This window comes from Pelophylax lessonae (assembly GCF_965119305.1).
Source record: "Pelophylax lessonae genome assembly, chromosome: 4".
Lineage (NCBI taxonomy): Eukaryota > Metazoa > Chordata > Amphibia > Anura > Ranidae > Pelophylax > Pelophylax lessonae.
The window spans coordinates 185,829,929-185,855,874 of record NC_138771.1 but is presented as its reverse complement, the minus strand read 5'-3'; the positions used below and the strand labels follow the sequence as shown (position 1 = coordinate 185,855,874).

General features: G+C 42.7%; 1 protein-coding gene across 1 annotated transcript in view; it reads right to left on the bottom strand.

The window, feature by feature from the left end:
- LOC309552579 (uncharacterized protein) overlaps positions 1-25,946 on the bottom strand; it is a gene marked incomplete at both ends in the record, with an annotated part of 229,609 nt that overhangs the window by 53,781 nt on the left and 149,882 nt on the right. The window contains 3 exons of the mRNA XM_082253527.1: positions 200-359; positions 3,464-3,644; positions 16,365-16,510. Coding sequence (XP_082109653.1) covers positions 200-359; positions 3,464-3,644; positions 16,365-16,510 — 487 coding nt within the window. The remainder of the gene's footprint in view (positions 1-199; positions 360-3,463; positions 3,645-16,364; positions 16,511-25,946) is intronic.

Genomic DNA, 25,946 nt, shown 5'->3' with positions numbered 1-25,946 from the left:
TACCACAATTTTTCTTACTTATAGAGTGCTTACTTTTAAGTCTTACTGGTTGTTTGAAAAGTGTAACAGCAAATGATCCAGTCATGCAAAGTCTAATCAGACTACTGGTCAGTCAGGCACATTATTTAATTGGTCCATCTGCAATATTGTATTTTCTATCTTATGTATCTTACATTAGAAAAAACAGTTCCATACTCACAGTAAGTATGTTGTTGGTGAGAGTAAATTTATCTTCTGAAAAATCATCCAGAAGATTCAGCTTGTATCTAAGTACATTATTTGGTTCTTCAATGTCTTTATCCACACATGTGATTGACATCAAATGGGTATTGAGATCAATTGTTTCAGCCACTTGAATCCTAAAATGAAATACTGTGTGAATGAAAACCATAAGGACAGTATTAAAAAATAACAACGATAAGAGATAATTTGTTCATTTAAGAGTATTAATAGACAGTGTTTGTATAAGCAGATAGTTCTGATATAATGTCATAAATGGCTTTACCGTAATAAGGAGTAATTATGTTGCAAGAAACAAGCACTCGCCCACAGGCAATGTACAATATAAACTTCCATTTCACACCATTGCGGTGTATTATGTAACACAATGGCACACAAGAGGCAGTATTGGAATCAGATAAGAAGCAGATTGAGAGCCTATCTATTGGAATGTTGGGATGTCTATCCTAGCTTACAGTATGCATGTTAAAAAAATTATTGCAGTATAAATCTATATGTAATTTAAATCTAACATTACATTCACAATCTACATATATCAGCAGGTCATGTCAGCATACCCAAACCTATTCTTCTTGCCATCAATAATTGTTATTGGATACTGTAGAAAGTCTATTGTTTTCAATCAGGCAGCACATGTTTACAGGATACAGTTTCTGCATGTGTAAGGAGCGAATGTTGCTACCCAAATGTACATATTTAAATACAATTTATACATAGAAGCAACGTTTTTGAAATATGTATACACTTTAAAAACATTATTTATATTAAGGTAATCTCTTTCATCTTTTAATTTGAAAAAGTACAATCTTAAATGTCCCCTTATAATATTTCTGCTTGTACAACATGGCATACGTAAAATAATCATGGGTGACCTATTTAACACATTGTAATGGACTGCACTAATATGCATTTATCTATGGATGTTATATAAAATACACACAGCTGCTTTTTACCATGATTTAGCCACATATTTCCTTGGTAGATCTTGGTAAACAAGTGGTTAAAACCTTTAACATTCACAGTAGTCAGGGGGTTAATATCTTCATATTCCTGTAACAGTGATCGGGCCACTCTACAATGGCTAAAATTGCATTTTAAAAAATAAATAAATTCAGGAGCCAGCTAAACTGCATGGTAACAAGTTTATGGACAATTTTGGGTACTGTAGTTTTTTGCCATTTCATGGGTACACAATTTTAAGGCTTGACATGTTTGCTATTTGTTTATGCAATGCAAATCAATCTTCTATATTTTACCAAAACAAATGGCATCATCAGGTTTTTGTGTGCACTACATTTAATGTTACTGAATTTTTTTCTTGAAAATATAGATTTTATATACAGTTGTGCACACATTGTGTGACATAACAAATGGCAACTGCTACCATTTTATTCTACAGAGGTCCTGCTTTCATAAAATATATAATTTTTTTTGGAAAATTACACATCATTTCCTTGCAAAAAATGAAGATTTTAACATGTAGTTAATAATATATCATTTATAACTACTGTTATATTTTAACGCTGAACCTCATGCCAGTCCTATGTTTTCTACTTTTGTTTTAACTTATGCTTAACTGTCATGCACCACAGAACATAAAAACTCATAGTTATTTTGACCTCAAGCAGCTTTGATCAATGTGTAGTGTTTTACCTATTTCTATATTCTGTCTTTTTAACTCTCACTCTTTTTTGTGCTATGAATTGTCTAATATTTCAGCTTGGCAGTGTTCTCAGTTCCGGAAGCTCAAAGGAGATTCTTCCCAACAGGATATATTGCATATTGCAAAGCTGCTCTAATAACTGATTCTGGGTGAGAGCGTAAAGTTCAGGCTACAGGATACGATGTACGATGCTCCTTTAACCTAAGACAGCGAGACTGACAGTTTTTGTGGGGGGAAAAAATTAATGGCAAAATAACTCTCTTGCATTGTTAACACGATGAAGACTAAAGTTATGTTGTACATCAGATATTGCTTATGTAGTTTTGTTTTTTATTCAACTGGTTTCCTACACACTTTTTTAACCATATAATATGTTAAAGCATTACAAATGTAAAGAATGTGTCATGCACACATCGTCAGACATTTAAATACATCTGTGTTCAGTTGGCACCCTTTGGTGTGGGTTCCAGTGCATGCACACATCTTGAGATTAACTTGCAGAATCAAGAATCTTCGCCTTAGCCTATATTCACCTCAATGATCTAGTTAGCTTAAGGGGAAGCTGAAAATTCTGTTTTTCTCCAAACCTGATGGTATTTGAAATAAACATTAGCTAGAATTGTAGTTCCTGTATAGATCAGCTCGTGTGCAAACAAGAATGCCCAATTACCATATTGATGAATGGAGGTTGCTAAGGTGACGAAAGCAAATTTACAACTGTTAACAAAAATGCTGGTATTTTTATTCTACAATTAACTTACCTAATAAGTCTATATTATTTAGCATATTTTATAGAGTGGTAGGGTTAGTCCACAAGAAGTGATATTTTACTTTTGGCTGAATGCAGTAGACAAATTCCACTTACTGTCTTCTTATATCCATCAAGGCAGCAATGGCACATTTTCTGTTCATGTTTGGTAAACCATTAAAAGTAGTCTTTCTCTTCTCACAGTTGGGAAATCAAACAGGGAAATTGTGCCATAGTAGTTATAAAAAGCTAGTAGGTGATTTGGCACTTCAATAGCCATAACTGATATATGCTTTATAACAGGGGTCTCCAAACTTTTAATCCGAAGGGCTGGTTTACTGTCCTTCAGACTTTAGGAGGGCTGGACTGTGGCCATCTAGAGTACAAAATGTCCCATCATCAGTAAAAGTTTACAATTCCCCATCACTGGTGTCAGTGGGAGGAATTGTGCCCCATCATTTGTGTCATTGGGAGGAATTGTGCCCCATTGTTAATGTCAATGGTAGGAACTATGTCCTGTTGTTGGTTCCATTAGGAGGAATTGTACCCTTGATTGGTGTCAGTGAATAAAATAGCAAACCAAGATGTGGATAAAAGCAAGCAAAGGGCTGCATCTGGCCCCCAGGCCGCAGTTTGGAGACCACTACTTTAGAAGGACTCACCCAAGTAATTTTGTGATGTAATGTCACCAATGCAGACATGAGGTAAGACTAAGAAATAAAGTCAGATTACATCTTTGAAATTCACAAAGCATTGAAGGTTGCCTTTTGCTTTCCTCAACCATTTTGGAATTATACTCTGACTGTACTTACATATTAGGAAATCCTTCACACTGGGGATAGTTATCATTAACATCTGTTAGTTGCACTATTAATTCTGCCACTGCAGTGTGAACTCTGTCATTATCAAAAGCATGGACGATTAATCGTTGTTCATAAACAATGTTAGGGTCTTCATAGTCCAAGTGGTAAGCAATCTTTACTTCACCAGAATCTGCAGTAATAAGGTTAAGATTGTTTGTTTACACATACACATGATACAAGCTATTTAGAATTGCATGACATTAGCTAAACTTGGGGAAACATGGTTTTATAGGATTTTGCCTATTACAGTAGCACATGATTCAAGATTATGTATCGTGATGATGGAGGCTGTAATAATGCAAACATTACCACCATCTGTGATAAGCTCTGGAACAACCACACCACACAATTTCTTGATTTATAGGATTTCTTTTGTTTTAAAGTAAACATTTTCTTAAATTATTACAGAGGCTACCTTTACTGACCTCCTTCTGAAATTCGAGTTGTCTTACTGCCATGCTGATCCTGTTACTTCAATATTTTGTAAGCTACTGAAACTCAACAAGTATACATATCAGAAAAATCATAGACATGGTTGTTGTTAGCACTAGGTAACCAGAGCACGTGTCCTAAATCTCTTGCATGGCACCCAGGGTGTTGAGGCCACTGCCATTGGCAATGTTTTTTACAAGTCTCTGCGTGCTGTCAGCTGTTTTTATTTCAATGGTTTTTATTAAAGTTTTCAAACAATACAAAGGAGAAAATCATACAGGATTACAAGTAAGGTACATATAGGTACAATATTTCCACAGTTACTCAGTAAGTTAAATCAAACAGTATCTATATATTAGATGGGTAATGTGTGAATTCCTGGTCTCGAGCCAGAACTACCTATGAGAGATGGGCTTGAACAGGAGCAGTCTCCTCCAGCCCGAGCACCCCTATCGGGATCTAACTGCCCCGATGGGCTGGGGTCACTTCTCTAACATTGCGCCTAGTGAGATACTCTGGTAAAGTAGATGTTAGCTCAGTGAGTTAATTGAAAATATTCACACTTCCTTGGGAGTATTGTGCATACCAGTTAAATCAGGAGGACCATATAAGACTGCTAGAGTAAGCCCTTAGCTGTGATAATGCGTACATTTGTTCATAGGAGCCATGTGTATGCACCAGTGCGATCACGCAGTCTATGGAGATTGGGTCGGATGATTTCCATCTGCATGTGATCATCAGCTTGGTAGCCAAGAGGATATGAATGGTGATTCTTGGGGATTTGGTGGATCCCTATATATAGAAGGGCCAACTCAGGCGAGAGAGTGATAGAGGTTCCAGTGACCGCTCTTATCAGTGAGAATACCGTTGACCAAAGTGTGGTCAGTTTTGGGCAACCCCAAAATATGTGGAGAAGGGAGCCATGGTTACCGCAATTCCTCCAGCAGAAAGGGAAATTAAAAGGGTTAAATTTGTGGGATAGGGTTGGCGTGATATACCATCTAAGGGTGAACTTCCAGATTAGTTCCCACAAATTGGCAGCATGGGTTACATGGTAACTAAGGGATAGGGCCAATTGTCATTGGTAGTCATCAAATATAACATTAAGGTCCATCTCCCACGCTATCATCTGGGGAATTTTATGAAAGGAGGTTTTGTTCTGTAATAATTGATAAAATATTGTAATGCCCTTGCAGTTAGTGCTTGTTGATGTAAGATATTGCCATGCTTTTTCTGGTAATCTGAAGTGTATATTAGGAGTGCGCAGTAGACAATGCGTTATGCGGGAGAACTTAAAGTAATCTGAATTGGGTAGCAGGAAGGTTTGCTGCAATGAAGAAAAGGGTTTGAGTGCGTCACCATCATATAGATCAGATACAAATTCTATCCCAGAGTCTTGCCATGACTTAGTGGACAAGTCCGGGATAATTAGAGAAAGTGCGGAGATAGATATCAGGACCTTTGGTGTAGTGTGGACCTCTGGTGAGAGAGACGTGAGGTAGTAGAATGCTTTTGCTGTAGCTATGATAGTGGGGGATAAGTCCTTATCATGCATGTTCATGTTTGGTTTGCTGTAGAGACACGCTAGAAGGTTTTGCCCCTTCACTTGGGTGGATTCGATATGTTTCCATAGGCAGTTGGGGTTTGTGGAGAACCAACTCTTAAGTTGTGTCAAGAGGGAGGCGAGGTAGTAGTCCATGCAGTCAACATACCCTGTACCCCCGACCGATTTGTGTTTGACAAGTATTGATTGTGCACACCTAGGTTTAGTGTTGTGCCATATGCATTTCTTTATGACTTTGTGCAGGGAGGAGAAAAAGGCTTTTGGCACAGGTATCGGAATGGTCCTAAAGAGGTAAATAAGTTGTGGTAGTTTAAGCGTTTTAAATGCTGCCAATGCTGCCAATCTACTGTACCATGTGAGATACCGTTTAGAAAAACTTTCCATGTCTTTCTGAAGTGAGTGTAGTAATGGAGTAAAATTTGCCTGATACAATAAGGATGTTGCCCTTATGCATCTTACGAGGTATATCAAGGGCCAGTATAGAGGATTTGGCTGTGTTTAACGAAACATGGTTAAATTCAAGCAATAAAGCTTTTACCGAAGCCAGGGAAGAGATGGGATTTGAGAGTATGAGGATAATGTCATCTGCAAACAGACTAATTTTATGTTCCACTGGACCCAATTTCAGGCCCTCAATGTTCTTGTTGGCTCTAATACTCTCCGCGAGGGGTTCGACCATTAGGTTAAAGATTAATGGTGACAGGGGGCACCCCTGCCTGGTATCATTTGTTATGTAAAAAGGTTTAGAGAGCATGGCAGAGCAATATACACGAGCTGATGGACGGGAATATAAAGCCATAATTGCCGAAAGGATGTGACCCTGAAAGCCAAATTTGAGAAGAGCTTTTTGAAGGTAATGCCAATGAACTCTATCAAATGCCTTCTCTGCGTCTAAAGATAGAAGCAGAGAAGGCATTCCTTTAAGTTCAGCACAATGAATGACATTAATCATTCTGCGAGTTGCGTCCGATGTTTGCCTGCCTTTAGTAAATCCCGTTTGGTCGGGATGTATCAGAGTGGGGAGTAAGTCTATTTGCTATTACCTTGGCATAGATTTTGGCGTCATGGTTGAGCAAGGAGATGGGTCTAAACTTTTGTGGATAGCATGGTTCCTTCCCCGGCTTCGGCAAAGCAATAAGTAGTGCTTCAAGCATTTCAGATGGAAATGAGGCAGAGGAGGCAGCAGCATTGAAGATTCGGGCCATGATGTTCGTTAAAGTGGCTTTGAATTGTTTATAGTATTCCCCGAAAAACCCATCTGGGCCTGGGGCTTTATTGTTTGGAAGTGAGTCTATGACTGCTGTGATTTCATCTACTGTGAAGGGGGAATTAAGCGTGGATAGTTTGTCAGGAGATAATTTGGGTAATTGCACAAAGTCTAGGAACTCTTGTATAAATTAGTTATTGGATTGGGTTTGCGTTTGACCATCTTTTAGATTGTAGAGGGTTCCGTAATAGGCGCTAAGAGCATTCGCTATGTCCTGCAGGTCTAACAATTTCTGATTGGAAACGGGGTGATAAATGTATGAGACATTGGTTTTAGTTCTATTTCCTTTTACATAGTTTGCTAATAGTTTGCCTGCCTTGTTACCATGTACGTATAAGTGCATTTTCAGTCGTCGCTGGGTTTTTTCAAAATTAGCTAACAATGCTGTCCTTAAGTTGAGTTTCAGTTTGAGTATTTTAGACTTTATTTCTACACTTGGTTTATGTTTTTTTTTTAAGGAGTCGGTTGTATAGATGGCTTCTAGAATGCTTGAAATGTGCTGCCTCCTTTGCCTCTTAATCCTGGCCCCCAATTGTATCAAGACCCCCCCCCCGCATAAATGCTTTATGTGAGGCCCAAAGAATGAATGGGTCAGATACCAAGTTTTCTTTAGTCGAAAGAATTCTTCAAGTTTTAAGTGGAGGTAGTTCAAGTCCGAGTCTGATTGCAGGATTGTGGGGTTCAGCCTCCAAAGAGAGACCGGAGAAAGTAGGGGGTTGTCTTCTATAACCAGGCAAATTGGAGAGTGGTCCGACCATGTGGATGGAAGGATGGTTGTGGATGAAATAGTTTGCAATGTCCAATGATCGGTCAATTCTGGAGTACGAGTTGTGACACGGAGAGAGGAATGTGAAGTCTTTTTCCTCTACGCGGTGACACCTCCAAACCTCAAACAGTTGAGTGTAGTGCAAAAACGGGTTTAAGGCTAGTTTCCCTCGCCTGCTTTGGGTAGTCGAGTCCAGATGTGGGTCTGTGGTAATGTTAAAGTCTTCACACCAGATGATGTAACCCTTTTGCAGTCAGTTTCTGGTCTTGTGTTGTTTGCACAAAAATTTCAGCTGGTGTGTATTGGGTGCGTAAACAGACACAATAGTGTATGGCTTGTTGTTAATGGTACAGATTAAGACGATAAACCGCCCATCCGGGTCTGTGGTACATAAGTCTAACTGAAAATTGAGCGAGTTCTTGATGGCAATAAGGACTCCTTTCTTTTTCGCTGGGGCATTGGCAGTGTATATCCTGTTGAAGTGTTTGTTAGAGCACGAGGGGGGATTAGATGCATGAAAATGAGTCTCCTGGGCGCATAGAATATGGCAATGTGAGTCTTCACTAGTTTCCATAGGGAGGATCATTTAGCAGGGTGGTTTAATTCCTTAGCGTTGACGGATATGATTGTGATGGTCATGTTCCAAGCTGTATTGGCGCTACTTAGAGTGGTAGGTGATAGCAGTGATTCTGAATGTACTGGTTAATGAGTATGGAACTGTGGGTGGAAGCGTAATCCTTGTAAGTGGATAGGTAACTGTAGGATAACCATTGCCTTCTGTGCACCAGATAGATGTGGTAGATGGAGCTAAAGTAGGGTGTTAGCCAGAAAGCAACAAAAATGAAGACAGGGGAAGGGAAGTATCCCTAGTAGGCACAAACGGTTCTCAGGATAGGTTCGGGGTAAAACCTTTATATGGCCGTAGGCCAACTGTTGACAGACCGGGCATAGTAGCTGGAAGTATCCACAAGTTAGGATCATTTAGCGTGCGTTTTGCGGTTGTTACATTGTGGCATTGGAGGATGATGGGGTGGATTTCTGTACCCCATTATACTGATTTGGAGGTGCCAGGTCTGAGATAATCCCCCACGTGTGCAGGCACTGCAGGCCTTCCTAAGCAGAGGGGATGAGGTGTTTAGTACCTTGTTAGGTGATCATAAGTTTGGCCGGATTTATCCATTGATATACAATCTTATGGTTACAGGGTGCTTTCGGGAACATTATTCAGTTGTCTGCGTTTTTGCAGGGTGTGTTGTGAGAGGTCTGCATATATTTGCAGGTTAGTGTATGTGTCAGGTAGGGAGCCCAGGGCCCTTGTCTTCTGCATCAGTTTGTTTTTGACATGAAAAAAATGTATACAGAGGATAATGTCTATGGGGATTGCGTCTGGTAGGTGTGAGGGTTTAGGCAGTCTATGGATTAGGTCAATTACCAACTCAATATTTTTAAGCTCGGGTAGTATGGTTTTAATGAAGTTTCTGACATAAGGTCCTGGGGTAGTATGTCCTCAGTGATCCCTCTTATTTTTTTGTTGTTCCGATGAGACCAATCCTCCAAATCTGCAATTTTATCTCTAATCCATATATGATCTTTATCATGTTCAGATTGTGTTTCTGTAAGTTCATGTACAACAAGGGCACAAGCATCCCTCTTAGTTTCTACCTGTGTGATTCTGTCTTCCATGTGAGTGACCTCCTGTTTGAACTGCTGCAGGAAAGACAGCATGTCAGACTGCAGTGTATTCCTCAGTGAAAGCATAATTTCCTTCAATGTGGTGTCCAGGGACCAGTTGATTAATGGTTGGATATGTGGCAATGTTTTCAGGCTGTGTAGGATGCAGCCCTGTCAGGTATTGTGTCAGGCTCACCTCAGGGGGGGGGGGATCCATCCTCATCCGCACCTTAGCTGGGCTCCCGGGGGTTGGGGTGTTAGGCAGGGACTCCTCTGTGTCTGAGTTGATATTCACCTTCTCTATGGAGGATCTCCATGGAGGATCCAGGTGGAGGGGATGCTGCGTCGGGCCAGGATGTTTAAGGAGGAATGGAGCTGCGCCGGTCCGCGGGTTGAAACATATATGCATTGAGTTCCTGCAGCTGCCTCTCCTCCTTGTGCTTGGCCGACATGTCGCTGTGGGGTAGGGGACCTGATGGGGTATCTCTGGAGAGTCAATGGGCATAGGTGTGCGCAGCCTATTGCATTAGGGTGTGCACCTTCATCTCCATCCTGAAACATCCCCTGCAGTAGCTGGGGGGGGGGAGAGGAGAGGAGGGAAGCCAGACACACTGCAGGGCGAGAGGGACAATGCGGAGGAAGCAGTAGGGGGAATCATCACTGCACCTAGTGATTAGGGTGTGCCTAGGCACACCCCCTGCGCACGCCTATGTTGATGGGGTGTGGATTTGCAGTTATTATCACTGGTGCCCGTTCTTGTCCACAGAGCTTTAGAGCAGAGTGTCCATCTCTGTCTCCAGCTGGCCTCACTGTCAGCTTTTTTGAAGCAAATAGTACTGGCAGGTCAACTGCATAGACAGAAAGAGAAAAAAGACAACATGTACCTGGTGAGATATACAGATGTTGTAAGGAAAGAGATGTGAGAGCAGAGGTGTACAGGTATGGGGTGCAGATGGTTGCAGTGGTGGAAGAAGCACTCTGATGTTAGCCATGCAGAGTTGATCAGTGGTGGAAGAAAGGTGCAAGGGTTGCAATGTGAACAGTGGTGAAAGAGGGGTACAAGGGATGCAGAGGTGAGCAGTTGTGGAAAAGTGGTGCAGGGATAAGCAGTGGTGGAGGAGGACTGCAAAGGGTGCACAGGTGATTAGTGGGGGAAGAGGGGTGCAGAGATTAGAAGTGGTGGAAGAAGGGTGCCAAGGTGAGCTGCAGTGGAGAGGGGTGCAGAGTTAAGCAGTTGTAGAAGAGAGATCCATGGATTGCAACGTGAGCAGTGGAGGTTTGCCTGGATAGCAGATGTAAGCGCTGGACAAGAGTTGCAGAGGTGAGCACTGGATGAGGGTTGCAAAAGTGAGTGGTGGATGAGAGGTGCAGAGGGAAAAAGATGGGCAAGGGGTGTAGAGGAAAGTAGGGATAAGGTTTGAGATTGTCATTACCGTATGTTTGAGGCAAATCTTGTAGGTTCAATATTTGCTATCTTGAAAAATTTAATTGTAAATTCACCTGGAAGGCATGCCCTTTAAACTATGGGCAGAAAGTTTAGAAGGGCCAATAAGGGGGGCTTTTAGATAAGCCAACACCCTCACTATAAAGGGGAGGGAAAAAGCAGCAATAGTGTCAGTGTATAGAAATCTGCTGTAGGGATAGGTTAGGGAGAGATGGATAAGGAGAAATTACGGTTAATTAGTAAGAAACCACTTTATTTCTGATTTTCTAGCTCTTTGGGCAAGAACAGCGTGGCAAACACAGCCGCTGGATATTGTCCTTCGTATATGCATTATGTTTATTGCATGTGTATACCTTTAAGAACCAAGTGCTTGGAGTGTGGTTTATGTGGAGAGAGTGAGAACTCTTTCACTTGGGACTATCATATGTCTGAGCAGTGTCCCTCAGGAGATGGGTGGGGGTTTGTTATTGTTAAATACCTGCCTTCTATTGTCCTATTGTTTCTGTCTGGCAGAGTAAGGTATTATGGGATGTTCAGCTTTGTGTGTGGAATGTCTCGAAGAGGGAGGGGTTTTGGCTGAGTGTAGATCCCTGTGTTTTTCAATAAACAAGGCAGTCTAGTTTTGACCTCCAAGCCATGTGTCGTGTGGTTATTGGAGGGTTGGGAATATTATACGCTACCAGGATTATTGTATGCTGTGCCTGACTACCAGTGGAGATATCGTGGATAATACTGCTACTCCGCTACAATTGGTGGCAAGCGACGGGATCTTTATCGACACAGCAAAGCAGCGTTCGGCAGTATTCATGCGAACAAAGAGAAAAATAAACCATTCAGATGAAACCGGAGTTCGGCAGTACGTAAAACTACACAAAAGGCTGGTGAATGGGAACGGATTATACACGGCTAAACCGGCAGACATTGAAAGCATTGCTGGAGGCAAGAGGCAAGATAGCCAGGAACAAAACCAAGGCGACACTGATCGAAGAACTCATGGAAGAAGAGAGAGCAGCCATGGATGCAAGGCCAGAAACAGACCGAGAATTTGAACTGGAATTTCGCAGCAGGATAGCGTTGTATCCAAGTACCCCATCAATGAAAACCCATGAATGGGTCGCAGCGGACGTACATGAATACATCATGGCCATAAGGGGGCCCCAGCCACAACCTCTCCAAGTACACCCAACTCCACTCAGCATGCCGCAAGGTAAACCCAAAATACCGTACCAGGCATTTAAAAACTTCACGGACATGGAGGGAGAAATAGATGGGTATTTGCAAGACTTCGAGAGGCTGTGCCAGTTACATAACATTGACCCAGAGGATCAGGTACAGATATTGGCTGGGAAATTGTCTGGCCGGGCGGCCGATGCGTATCGGGCAGTCCCTAATGCCGACATCCGGGACTACCAGAAAGTTAAGCAGGCGATTTTGACCAGGTATGCCATCACCTCCGAGGCATACCGACTCCAATTCCGGGATCTTAAAAAGCAGGACCAAGATTCCCACACTGAGTTTGCCCATCGTTTGCACGGGGCGGCCACCGGATGGTTAGATGCAGCACAAGCCACTTCACAAAAGGATGTTTTGCAATTATTATTGTTGGAGCAGTTTTTCCGGAGACTACCTCAAGAAATGCAGCTCTGGGTAAGGGACCGTAAACTTTGCACCCATCCAGAGGCTGCTAAATAAGCAGATGAGCACCAAGACACTAGACAGGAACAACGACCACCGCCTAGGGTAGTTGCCCAGCAACCCTATCACCGACCAGCCGTCACCGAACCAGCACACCCACGTTCAGGAGGAGGTAACAGTCAGTACCCCAGGTACCAACCATGAGCCCATACCCGATGCCATCTCTGCAACCAAATGGGGCACATACAGAAAGACTGTCCCCGGGATCAGCCTCGTCAGCCCTGGCCGAATCAGGGCTACACACCAGCACCTCGAGCCGCTGTACACTGTTACCAAGCAGCCCCTGCATTACAACCCTCCACAGCAATCCAAATGGAGGAACCCCTGGGCACCCTACAGGAGGTTAACCCCATCCAAGCGGCATCGGACAATCGACAAAACCACGGACAAGCTGTGCACATGGAGGGGAGACAACTAGAAGGGTTACGTGACTCTGGGGCTACCATCACGTTGGTCCGGAATCACCTTATTGCATCCAGACAACTCACTGGGGATTCTGTAGCTGTGCGAGTAGCAGGGGGAGCCATTTTCAAAGTTCCCACTGCGAAAGTACACCTGAATTGGGGAGCTGGGTCAGGGAATGTGGAGGTGGGCATGATGCAGGATTTACCCACAGACGTTATTTTGGGCAACAACCTGGGGGAGCTGACTTCAACTTTTGTTCCCCAATATACCATCCATGAAGCTTATTCGGTTGTTCCCCGGCAGCAGGCTCGCACCACAGGACCACTACTACCACAGAAACTCCTCCAAAAACCAGACACCCAGATACCCATCCCGCAGTGGGGTACAGTGCCACAGGTGCAAGCAGTTTGGGCACTATCGGCGAGACTGTACCCAGAGCAGGAACCAAGCTGCGTGGATCCGACCAGGGTCACCCCCTTCAGCACGGACAACGGTCCCCTACTATCCCACAGAGGTTTCCCCAGTCGTACCCAGGTTCAAACACACCGAGGAGCAATGGGGTACCCTTCATGAAGCTAACCCGGTGCAAGCCGCTACGGAGAACCAACAGCATCATCTACAATCGGTCCAGTTAAATGGAATGCCCGCTCAAGGTCTCCGAGACACGGGAGCCACTCTCACCTTGGTCAAGCGACACCTGGTTCCAGATGCCGCCCGAACCGGAGGCTCAGCAGTGGTACGGATGGCAGGGGGAGCAGGGGGAGCAGTACACCGACTACCCACTGCGAGGGTCCACTTGAATTGGGGTGCTGGGTCAGTTCTGATTGATGTGGGGTTGATACGGGAGCTCCCCACCGACATCTTACTGGGGAACGATCTAGGCCAGTTGCCCTCAGCGATCCTGCCAGTCCAGAGCCCCGGCCAATATCCCGGAGACCTAATGGCCTTCTGAGGTCCAGACGCTTCCATGTTTGGATTAAGAACAGTATTGAGCCCGGTTGTTGCACTGGAGTTTGGTGTTACAACCTTATGACTTTACTATTCACTACCGCCCCGGAAAACAGAATGGCCATGCTGACGGGTTATCGCGACAAACTGAACTGGAAAAATGATCTGTGAGTGTTCCTCCGGACATCCCCAAGCCGATCCGTTAGGATCAGACTGTGTATGCCGGCTTGGTTCTGGGGGAGCATTGTGGCAAACACAGCCACTGGATATTGTCCTTCGTATATGCATTATGTCTATTGCATGTGTATACCTTTAGGAACCAAGTGTTTGGAGTGTGGTTTATGTGGAGAGAGTGAGAACTCTTTCACTTGGGACTATCATATGTCTGAGCAGTGTCCCTCAGGAGATGGGTGGGGGTTTGTTATTGTTAAATACCTGCCTTCTATTGTCCTATTGTTTCTGTCTGGCAAAGTAAGGTATTATGGGATATTCAGCTTTGTGTGTGGAATGTCTCGAAGAGGGAGGGGTTTTGGCTGAGTGTAGATCCCTGTGTTTTTCAATAAACAAGGCAGTCTAGTTTTGACCTCCAAGCCATGTGTCGTGTGGTTATTGGAGGGTTGGGAATATAATACGCTACCAGGATTATTGTATGCTGTGCCTGACTACCAGTGGAGATATCGTGGATAATACTTCTACTCTGCTACAAACAGCATCTAGATTCCAGTGATCATAAGTATTCAAAGTGTGCATGCTCCTGACCACTGTGTTGTATGTTACATACTAATGGCCATATCACTCTGTTCTCTGAACTGTAAGTTACATACTCATGAACACTGCACTCCATATGCTGAAGTATATGTATATGCAGGACTGTACTGTACATACTCTAGACCACTGCACACTGTATGCTGAGTTCTATTACGTAATTCTGACAACTCTGTTTTTTTTTGGGGGTGTAGCATGAAGGAGTGTGCAACATACATCCCAACTTATGGTTTTAAGCAGTCGGGAATGTGTAATGTGCATAGTTAATATTGTGATCAGGGGTATGTAACATACAGCCCACTGTAAAAAATACAGTGGTCAGGATTATATAATGTATAGCCTAGAGTACAGATTTTAGTAGTCAGTGTTATGTAATGTTCGGAGTACAGTATATCCCTCACCCATGACTACTATACTATACTATATGGTATATACAGTACCACTGAGTGAATGTCACATTCTTATGGTTACTGGGCTACATACTGTAAGCTGGGCTGTACATGACATTCTCCTGACCACTAGACTCTGTACACTTGGCTATATATGACATACATAGTTATATAGTTGGTTGAAAAAAGACAAGACACAAGTCCATCTAATTCAACCAATAAAAGGGAAAAAAATACAGTCCTATATACACAATCCTATACCCATAGTTGATCCAGAGGAAGGCAAAAAATCCTAGCAAAGCATGATCCAATTTGCTCCAGCAGCGAAACACATCCTTCCTCATCCGCCAAGAGGCAATATTCTCTGGATCAACTTTCCATATAAATATTAGTATCCAGTTATATTTTGTACATTTAGTAAATAATCCAGGTCTTTTTAAAGCTGAGCTGGACAGAACCAACTCTTGAGAGAGTCTATTCCACATTTTCACAGCTTACTGTGAAGAAACTCTTCCATATTTGGAGATTAAATCTCTTTTCCTCCAGACATAAAGAATGCCCCCTTGTCCTTTGTGATGACGTTGAAGTGAATAACTCAACACTAAGTTCACTATCTAGACCACTTATGTATTTATACATACCTATAAATATATACATATTTATGATATACTAATGGACTACTGCACTCTGTAGATAGTATACATTTGCCCTTGCACTATATATGCTCTATTGTAATTACATATTCCTGGCCAAAGTATTTACTACCTTAACAGTTTCTGGTTGCAGAATGGTCCATGGATATTTGCTCCAAGCTTTTCTTTAAGGTAGCCTTAGGTAAAGTGTTAACTCTTGATCTATATTCTGTGTGTAGAAAAGCATATGTAATGAAAGAGTTTTTGTTTTTAAAAAATGTATTGTGATACGGTTTATATGTGTCAGTGAGACTGTGTATACAGTGGGTAGGCCCAGGTTCCAGGTATCTATGCCACTTTAAACCCTGCCCAGTGTTAGTGCAACATGGCCATACCAACTGTTTGCTACATCATCGTTCTCCTTGCACCAACCAAAGTCCTTAGCTGTACACTTGTTGTGAGTTAGTGACTCCAGATTGATGTCTCAGGATCAGCATGAAAGCCAGGTAACTGCATTTGCAAAAGTAGGTCAGAAACCTCTGTGTTTCTCTCAAAAAAGGTTATATTTAAACACTGTAAGAGATTTTATGTTTTTTTTTTTAAAGCGATTTGGATTATTGTCTTAAAAAAGTATATTTTCTACTTAGTCAAGTTTTAATATCCCATCATATATGGAGGAAATTAAGAAACAGGAATGCAGCTCACCCATACTGGAATGATTGAAGGTACTGCAGAATAAATATCTCACTGTACACATAAGAATTCAGTGTGATCCAATCTGGGAAGTTTATATATGCCAATCTGTCATTTTTTTTACAGCTGTACTGCATTTTGTTGTTTTCAGTTATACTTCACTTCTAATAGAGTTTTACCTTCATCTATGAAAAATCCAGGGTACCTTGAGAAAAATTCATAGTGCACAGTGTCTCCAATATCTCGATCAGTTGCTTGTAACTTTATGATAACTGTTCCAGGAGCAAGATTTTCAGGGATTTTGATAGGCCTATTTGGCACACTTCTAACATGATTGAATAAAGAAACAAATTCAATATAATTCATACAAATACAAAAATAATATAAATACGTACACTTATTCTCCTATAACAGTTTAATATGTTACATTATTTTGCAAAATACTGACATGCTTAATTTGTAATTTTCAAATCTGCATGTACAGTACTTTGTTAATCATCATAATTAAAGAGTTCATAAAATAAAATACTGTATATATGCTATATATATATATATCGATTGTTATATGTTTTATATTGGAATTTGGTTTGGTCTGGGGCGAGAGCTTTGTGCCTGCCTCTGACCCCATGTGGCGCATGTTGATCCATGAGGAGTCAGACGTGAGTCTGCTTAATATGCAGACATATATTTCTACGTATAACTCAGGATCAGGCTGGCCTATCCTGGTCTCTGAGGATGAAAGGGATCCCCTGGCTATTTTGTTCTGGGGGCCTCTGAGGTCCTCCCCTTCTCCTGTTTTTCTCTTTTTCTATCTTTTCACTTCCTTCTCTTCCTTCTTCAGGTACCGGAGTGGAGCTTCTTTCGCATGGTATGTTTATGCTGGTATACGTAAATACGCACTCAACAGATGGGTCACCAACTTTTTCGTGGGTACAGTTAGGTCAATGTCTCATAGTGCATATACCACTTCTCTGGACACATGGCTGTAAGTAGGAACTCCCTCAAGCCTATACAGGTGGCCGCCCATAATGTCCAGGGTCTGAACTCCCCAATTAAATGACGAAAGTATTTCCAATATGCTCATTCCCAGCGTCTGGATATACTCCTACTCCAAGAAACTCACTTCCCCAAAAATTTTACTCCCAAATGCATTCATTCCAAATTTTCCCAATTCTTCCTGGCCAACACTGAGAATAAAACCAGGGGAGTAGGCATTTTTTCTCTAAACAGTTGGGCTTCTCCGCTACTAATGGAATTAAGGATCCGGAAGGCAGGTTCTTACTAGTCTCAGGAACTAGTCTGGAGGGGTCCTTGTTCACTTTTGTGTCATATTACGCCCCCAATAAAGGCCAGTCACAATCTTTTTCCTCTATGTTTTCTAAGCTATCTCCTCTGGTGGTGAAAATTATCTTTGGAGGGGACTCGAACATTGCCCTGGATCAAATGCTAGATAAATCTGGTCATAAACTTGCACAAGTGCTAAAACCACCCAAGCAAAGTTTGAAAATAGCAAAGCTGGTCCACTCCTATGTCTTAATAGACATCTGGAGGGAACCTAATTCATCTTCCAAGGATTATGCACACCTTTCTGTGCCTTATCGGACGTTTACGCTGATAGATCACATTTTCCTGATGGCTGTAGATGCTCCCTTGGCCGTCAGGGCACTTATCAGGGACTCCCTACTGTCTGGTCACTTAATGGTGTTGTTCCTAATTGAAGCTCACCAGGAACGGGAAGGCTCATTCCATTGGCGCCTGAATGAATCACTACTCGGCAATCCTTCTCTCTGCACTCTAGTGGAGAAAGACATTGCTGAATACTTTCAAATTAATGATGTTGGGGGTATTTCTCCTGGGACACTCTGGGCAGCTCACAAGGCTGTTATTCATGGTAAGTTTATCCAACTAGCCACCAAACTTAAGAGAATCATGGGTGGAAATTGCTAGGCTCGAACAGTAATTTCAGGAACTATCTAGAAAACAGACGCAATCCGAAACCCGAATCTCAATCGCAACTTGAAGCCAGTCGTTTAGCTTTAAATATGGCCCTCATCACCCGTGCTGAAATGAGTCTGCAAAAAAAAAGTGTTGGGAGTGATTAAGCATTTAAAAAAGGGGTCAGCCCCCGGCCCAGATGGGTTTTCATCTTGTTATTACCAGACATTTGGTACTCTGCTTGCCCCGTATTTGGCCTGGTTCTTTAACTCCCTCAGGGAGGGTGCTGCCCTCGAGGCCGCAGCTAATACCGCATACATTTCAGTCATCCCAAAACCCGGGAAGGATATCTCAGATGTTCCAAATTATAGGTCGATCTCCCTGATTAATAACGACCTCAAAATTTTAACTAAAATCTTAGCCAATAGAATGTCTGCATTTATAGGATGCTATATTCATAAGGATCAGGTGTGCTTCATACCCGGAAGACAGGAACTGGATCTGTTATGGAGAGTGGTGGACATTATTTCACTCTTGAGGGCCAATAGGGATGGAGGGAGACCTCAGGAAGGTTTCCTGCTCTCAATCAATCTTCAGAAGGCATTTGATAACTGTAGAATGGCCATATATTTTTTAAATTCTAGATAGATGGGGTTTCGGTCCAGGTTTTACTCAGACTCTCAGGGCCCTCTACTCTAATCCCAGTGCCCAGGTTAAGTTGCAAGGGCACTTCTCAGGTGCTTTCCCGATTTTTCGAGGAACTAGTCAGGGGTGCCCCCTTAATTTTTGCAATTGCAATAGAAACACTGGCCATAGCCATCAGACATAACATCGATATAAATGGAATTAACTGTGGTTGTCATGCACATAAGTGCGGCCTGTTCGCAGATGACCTTCTCTTCTTTCTCTCTGCCCCCCTCATCTCGACCCCTAATGTTCTCAGACTCCTGGAGGAGTTTGGGAGAGTTTCGGGGTCTCCAGGTGAATCTCTCAAAAACGATAGCTCTGAATGTCAATATCCCACCCTCTATGGTTAAAACTCTTCAGGAAAATTTCCCATTAATTGGGCCCCCACCTCCATCTCCTACCTTGGAGTTTACTTACCTGCCTCCGTCTATCAACTTTATCATGTGAATTATCCCCCTATTTATAGAAAATTGGCAGCTGAAATGGCAGATTGGGGTAAATGGAACATCTCGTGGCTGGGAAGGATTTACCTGGCTAAGATGAACCTCCTATCCAGGATTTTCCCGATACCAGTAAAGAAAACGAGTCTCCAAAAATTTAAATCCAAAATTACTTGCTTTATTTGGGGCAAGAAAGGGCCCCAGTTTCCGAAGAATATACTCTTCAGAATCCGTTCACAAGGGGGTCTGGGAGTCCCACTTCTATGGAGACATTATCAGGGGGCACAACTGGCTCAATTCTCTATCATTTATGCCCCGGGAAATAGACCTGACTGGGTGGACATTGAAAGGCAATCAGTCCCTAATCACACGATAGATTATCTAGTCTGGTCACCCCCAAAACAGAGACCTCCCATAATGTCGCCCACCTTATCTAATTCCATGGAGCTCTGCGACTCTCTCTACAAACACCCCTCCTTAACTTCAATCTATAGACCACTATCCCACCTTTTCAACAATCCTAAATTCCCTCCTGGACAAAATATTAAAGCCTTCCAATGGTGAACAAACAAAGGATTGTTCAGGATTGGACACTTTTTATCCTCCCAAAGGTCTGTTATCTGCCTCGCATTGTCTTAGCAAACTAGGAATGCCCCAATCGGAAAGGTCCAGGCTCCATCAAATTTGACACTTTATTTGCTCACTGAATACTGGGTCTGCCACTCGACCCTGTCTTACAGCCTATAAACACTGGTGCTCTCAAATCCAAGTCCAGAGAGGTGGTATCTCCCTGATCTATGCGGCACTGACATATACCTCCAAAAAACCTCAATACACTTTATTATTGGAAAGAGACCTAGATTTAGCGTGGGAGACCAAGGAGTAGGGATGATCGAACATCGGTTCGACCCGAACATTGGGTGTTCGAAATTCGGCCGAATTCCGAACTTTTTGCGGTAAAAGTTTGGGATTCGGGTCACCCGAACCGCCCAAAATGCAATGGGACAGGAAGTGGGCTTTTAAAGGCAGTGATTGGCCCAGAAACGTCAGTAAAAGCCAACGAGGGGGCAGGAGTCTGCTAGGAACGTGATTGGAGTGACTACGGGGACCAGAGGCCGATCAGGAGTGAATACGCCCCCAGTATATAACATAGCCCCGCCTAACCTCTAGCACTGTAATACAGAGGCTTTGGAAGAGACTGGAAGCATTTGTGTTTCTCCTGCTGTGTTAAACAACGTTTGCTGCATAGCCGATTGCTTGTAAAGCTCCAGATCAGCAGAAGAGCAGTCAGTTTACAGAAAGATTGTCAGTGTAGTTAGAAATACAGCGATTGTGCTGTTTGAGTTAGAAAAAAAAAATTAAATGGACAGTGTCAGTTAGAAATTATCTTCTGCTGTATGGAGCTGTTCTTTTAGTGTGAGGAAAGGGATATGCAGTGTAGTTAGGGTACTATATACCACTATAGTTAGATTCAATAATCTAGTTTTTGTAGGGATAGTTTTAAGTGTCAGGGTTCCGTCTAGTGAGCACGTTGCACTGCTGATATATCTACAGCAGGTATACGTGCTTGCTAGTCATGCACTTTATTTATTTGTACTTTATGAAAGGAGGGTAACACCATCCCTGCACTACTGAAATTCTAAGAAAAATAATCAGTTTTTTTTGTGATGAATTTTAATTTATGTATAGTTGTCACTGAGGCTTTATCAACTGTGCGATGTGAAAATCACCTGCAAGACGCACACTGCTATGCGACCCAAAGTTGTCGCTAAATAAAGCAGATGTGTGTGACGCAGAGTAGCAAAGTCTTTTGCAGTGGACTTAACGCTTACAACAAGAACAGGCATTAACTTGTCACTGAGGCTTTATCAACTGTGCGATGTGAAAATCACCTGCAAGATGCACACTGCTAGGCAACCCAAAGTTGTCGCTAAATAAAGCAGATGTGTGTGACGCATTATGTCCCCATCATACACATTGGCTGTGCAGTTGATTAGGAGCAAAAGAAAGAAAGTCATTTTTGAAGGTTTGGCATGCTATAATTCTGGTTCTGGACATGCTACAGAGCTGGAACTTCACAGGTACATTTTTTAGACCCCCAGACACTAAATCCAAAGAAATCTCATTGTTTTTTTTTAAATAATTGGCTCTCTATCAAAAACGACAATTTTTAAAGAACTTTTTTTTTGCCTGATTCATAGTCCCTGGGGCATGACCCAGAACCCTAGGCACTTTTTAGGGGCATTTATTAGGTTTTAGGGCTTCAAAATGGTGTTTTTTGATTCCCGAAGTTCGGGTCCCATTGATTTCAATGGGGTCCGGGAATCCGAACCAAACTTTTGGGAAATTCGGGTGTTCTGGTCAAACCAAACTTTTTAAAAGTTTGATCATCCCTACCAAGGAGTGGTATGCTCTCTTTAGCAGATCATTTAAGGGTGTATTGAACACATCTCTGGTAGAAATCAATGTTAAGGTCCTCAACCATTGGTATCTTGTTCCTACTCGTCTGGCTAAAATGTACCCAGGTACTTCCTCACTGGGCTTCTGCAATTGTGAACACCAAGGCACCCTCCTCCACATTTGGTGGGATTGCCCGCGTATCAGGGGGTTTTGGAATAAAGTATTTAGAATGATGCACAGGGTCACTGGTCTAGCAATACCTAAAACACCGGAAATAGCTCTATTGCACAGCTCTCCGGCGAAGGGCCCGAAATCTCTCCTGAAGATGATGCACTCATGTTGCTGGGCGCGAAAATAACTCTGGCTCATGTATGGAAACTATCCTCAGTCTCCTTAATGGCGACAAAACGCAAAATCTCCTGGATCATGGCCCAGGAAAAGGTTGTCAGTATCTTCCTAGCAAAACAGGAAGAATTTGAGTTAATCTGGGAACCTTGGTGTTCATATCTCCATCTACCACTGTAATATGATGTTATATGTCCACTTACATCCTTCTCCGGTACCTGTCCTTTCTCCTCTAATTATTTCACACATCTCCTTCTCTTCTAAGGCTTCTTTCTCCATCTCTACTGGATTCCCTGAGCTACCGATATCCTATCTTACTACAGGTCCATAAATAGGGGTTTATAATCCAATCTTAGGGATCCCCTACTATAAGTTCTGTTTTACATGCACCCTACATTGCTCAAGGGACTCAACATACAAAGTGGGCAACCCACTCCTCTTTCACATTTCCTATATGTGCTCCCTAATTATTATGCCATATACACATGTCATTTGGGGACCCATGCCCCTCTTTTATTTTCTTTATATATCTGTTTTCTCTTATGTTCCTCTTCTGTGTGGACCATTTCTTTTGCCTTTTATAATGGATATTGTGTCGCTCTTTTGTTTCACTTTTGTATTGTAACTTGTTCTTGTTGACTTTTTTTCAATAAAAATGATTGCAAGTAAAGAAGAAATTGGACAGTTTGCTCGCCTTTTTGCCAAACTGTGCACAGGCTGGGTTTGGGTCAAACTCACGTTCAACCTGAACTCGAAGCACATCCCTAGCCCTGAATATTGGTCATTATTATAAGCAGGGCATTATAGGTCCTTTAACATCTTGTCTTGAATATATCACCATAAATTTGTTGGAACCTCAAACCTCAAACTCATTTGATTCGCTGTGAACCCATCTTGCATCAAATCCAGACTTCATCCCCAATCATGATGTGCTAACTGGTTGGCTGAAATCTAGTAGGAATTCCACCTGCACGTAAACCCCCTGATTTGTGACATTCCTACCAGGTGGAACTCGACTTTGATAATGCTTAGGTTTAAGGCTGCACTAACCCCCCCCCCCCCCCCCCCAAAAAAAAAAAAAAAAAATATTGCAGCCTGTCAATTCTTAGACTGGGTGGCTGCTTTAGTTTTAACTTTCGTAGGCTTTTTTTGTCTTTTTTTTTTACTGGTTGATCCTGCCAGTAAGTTTGTTAATTTTTAACTTAAGTTAACAGGCCAAACTGTTCAGCAATAGTGGAAGTAAAGTGTTGAGGCAAACATATTTAATAGTGACAAGGGTGCTGGTCAGCTTTAAAGCTAAAGGAAAAAAACTGCTTAAAACAGAGCTCTAGACCCCCCACCAAAAACTTAAAGGTCAGCAACTACAAATACTGTAGCTTCTGACTTAACATTAGGATGCTTACCTGTCTAGGGATTCCACGATATTGGCACCCCAGCCAACTTTTTAATTGGCTCTCGGGTGCTGCCGCCGCCATTCTTTGTAAGGTAAACCGACAGTATGCCTTGCGGATTCACACTGTCACACGGTCCTCTACTGCGCATGCACAAAGCACGCTGCGCTTTGGAGGTACTCGCTCCCCCCACCCCTCGAAAGGTGCCAAATGTGGCAGCGGAGGGGGGAAAGCAAACAAGTGGAGCTTCCCCTTTTGGGTGGAGCCTCACTTTAAAGGCTAACTACACTTTTGTGGAAAAAATGTAGCAATTAAAAAAATAATATAGCATATACAGTGCCTTGAAAATGTATTCATACCTCTTGAAATTTTCCACATTTTGCCATGTTACAACCAAAAACGTAAATGTATTTTATTGTGATTTTATGTGATAGATCAACACAAAGTGGCACATAATTGTGAAGTGGAAGAAAAATGAAAAATGGTTTTCAACATTTCCTACAAATAAATATGTGAAATATTGTATTCAGCCCCCCAAATCAATACTTTGTCATATTACCTATCGCTGCAATTACAGCTGCAAGTCTTTTTGGGTATGTCTCTACCAGCTTTGTACATCCAGAGATGGAATTTTTTGCACATTCTTCTTTGCAAAATAGATCAAGCTCTGTCAGATTGGATGGAGAGTGTCTGTGAACAGCAATTTTCAAGTCTTGCCACAGATTCCCAGTTGGATTTAGGTCTGGACTTTGACTGGGCCATTCGAACACATGAATATGCTTTGATCTAAATCATTCCATTGTAGCTCTGGCCGTATGTTTAGGGTCGTTGTCCTGCTGGAAGGTGAACCTCTGTCATAGTCTAACAGGTTTTCTTCTAAGATTCCCATCAACTCTGACCAGCTTCCCTGTCGCAGCTGAAGAAAAACATCCCCACAACATGATGCTGCCATCACCATGTTTCACGGTGGGGATGGTGTGTTCAGGGTGATGTGTAGTGTTAGTTTTCCGCCACACATAGCGTTTTTCTTTTAGGCCAAAAAGTTACATTTTGGTCTTCTCTGACCAGAGCACCGTCTTCCACATGTTTGCTGTGTCCCACACGTGGCTTCTCACAAACTGCAAACAGGATTTCTTATGGCTTTCTTTCAACAATGGGTGCATGACTAATAGTTTTCCTGTGGACAGATTCTCCCACCTGAGCTGTGGATCTCTGCAGTTCCTTCAGAGTTACCATGGGCCTCTTGGCTGCTTCTCTGTATAATGCTACCCTTGCCCGGCCCGTCAGTTTAGGTGGACGGCCATGTCTTGGTAGGTTTGCAGTTGTGCCATACTCTTTCCATTTTTGGATGATGGATTGATCAGTGCTCCGTGAGATGTACAAAACTTGGGATTTTTTTGTTTTTTATAACTGGATGTTCGGGTTCGGCGGGTTCGACCGAACTTGAAAAAAAAGTCCGGGTTCGTGACTCGGATTTAACCCAAACTTTGTCCCGATCCTGAACCCCATTGAAGTCAATAGAGACCCGAACTTTTGAGCACTAAAATGCCTCTAAAACAAACATGGAAAGGGCTAGAGGGCTGCAAATGGCAGCACAATCCTCTTAAGAGCATGGCAAGTGCTCTGCAAACAAATGTGGATAGGGAAATAACTTAAAAGAACATAAAAAACAGAAAAATAAAAAATAATCATCTTGAATGATGTAGGAGGAGGACGAGGCCCATATGGAGTAGGATGTTGAGGTGGCGGTGGAGGATGAGGACGAGGTAGCCAACACTGGTTTTGGTTTTTAATAAAAAAAGTGTTTAAATTCGGGTACACCCCAAGAGAGTAAGAAAGATCAAATCCAACAATTGCTAGGTAAGGCCGGTATACATGTCTATTCTGCACAAGGTACAGACAAGTCCTGTGGAATCCATACCTGGTTCATTTTAATGAACGTGAGCTTGTCCACATTGGCTCTGGACAGGCGGCTGCGCTTGTCTGTGATGATGCCCCCAGCCGTGCTAAAAACACGTTCAGAAAATACACTGGCTGCAGGGCAGGCCAGCACCTCCAATGTGTAAAGGGCAAGCTCAGGCCATGTGCCCAATTTGGAGACCCAGAAGATGAAGGGGGCAGACCCGTCATTCAGTACGTCTAGGCATGTGCACACATACTGCTCCACCATGTTTGTGCTGGGTGGTGGTGCTGCTGGTGTAGCTCCTGTTGCAAGGAGAGGACCTGGTCGATCTGTGGCAGCTACACGCACAAGTGAAACACCTTTCTCAGCTGCGAGTAGGCGACAGAACCTTACAGCAGTATTTGGCAAATTGGCAGGGCCTATTGCGCCTCTACAAATGTTGAGGCCAGAACAAGTACAGGGGATAGTAGATTGGGTTGCTGACAGTGCCTCCAGTTCCTTCACATTGTCTCCCACCCTGTCTTCTGCTGAAAGGTCAGAGTTGCCACCTGCAGCCGATGTCCATCAATCTTTCACCTCACCCCCTTGCAAATCAACCAAGCAGTCTGAGCCCCAAGTCATGCAGCAGTCTCTTCTTCTTTTTGATGACTCTGTTAGCAT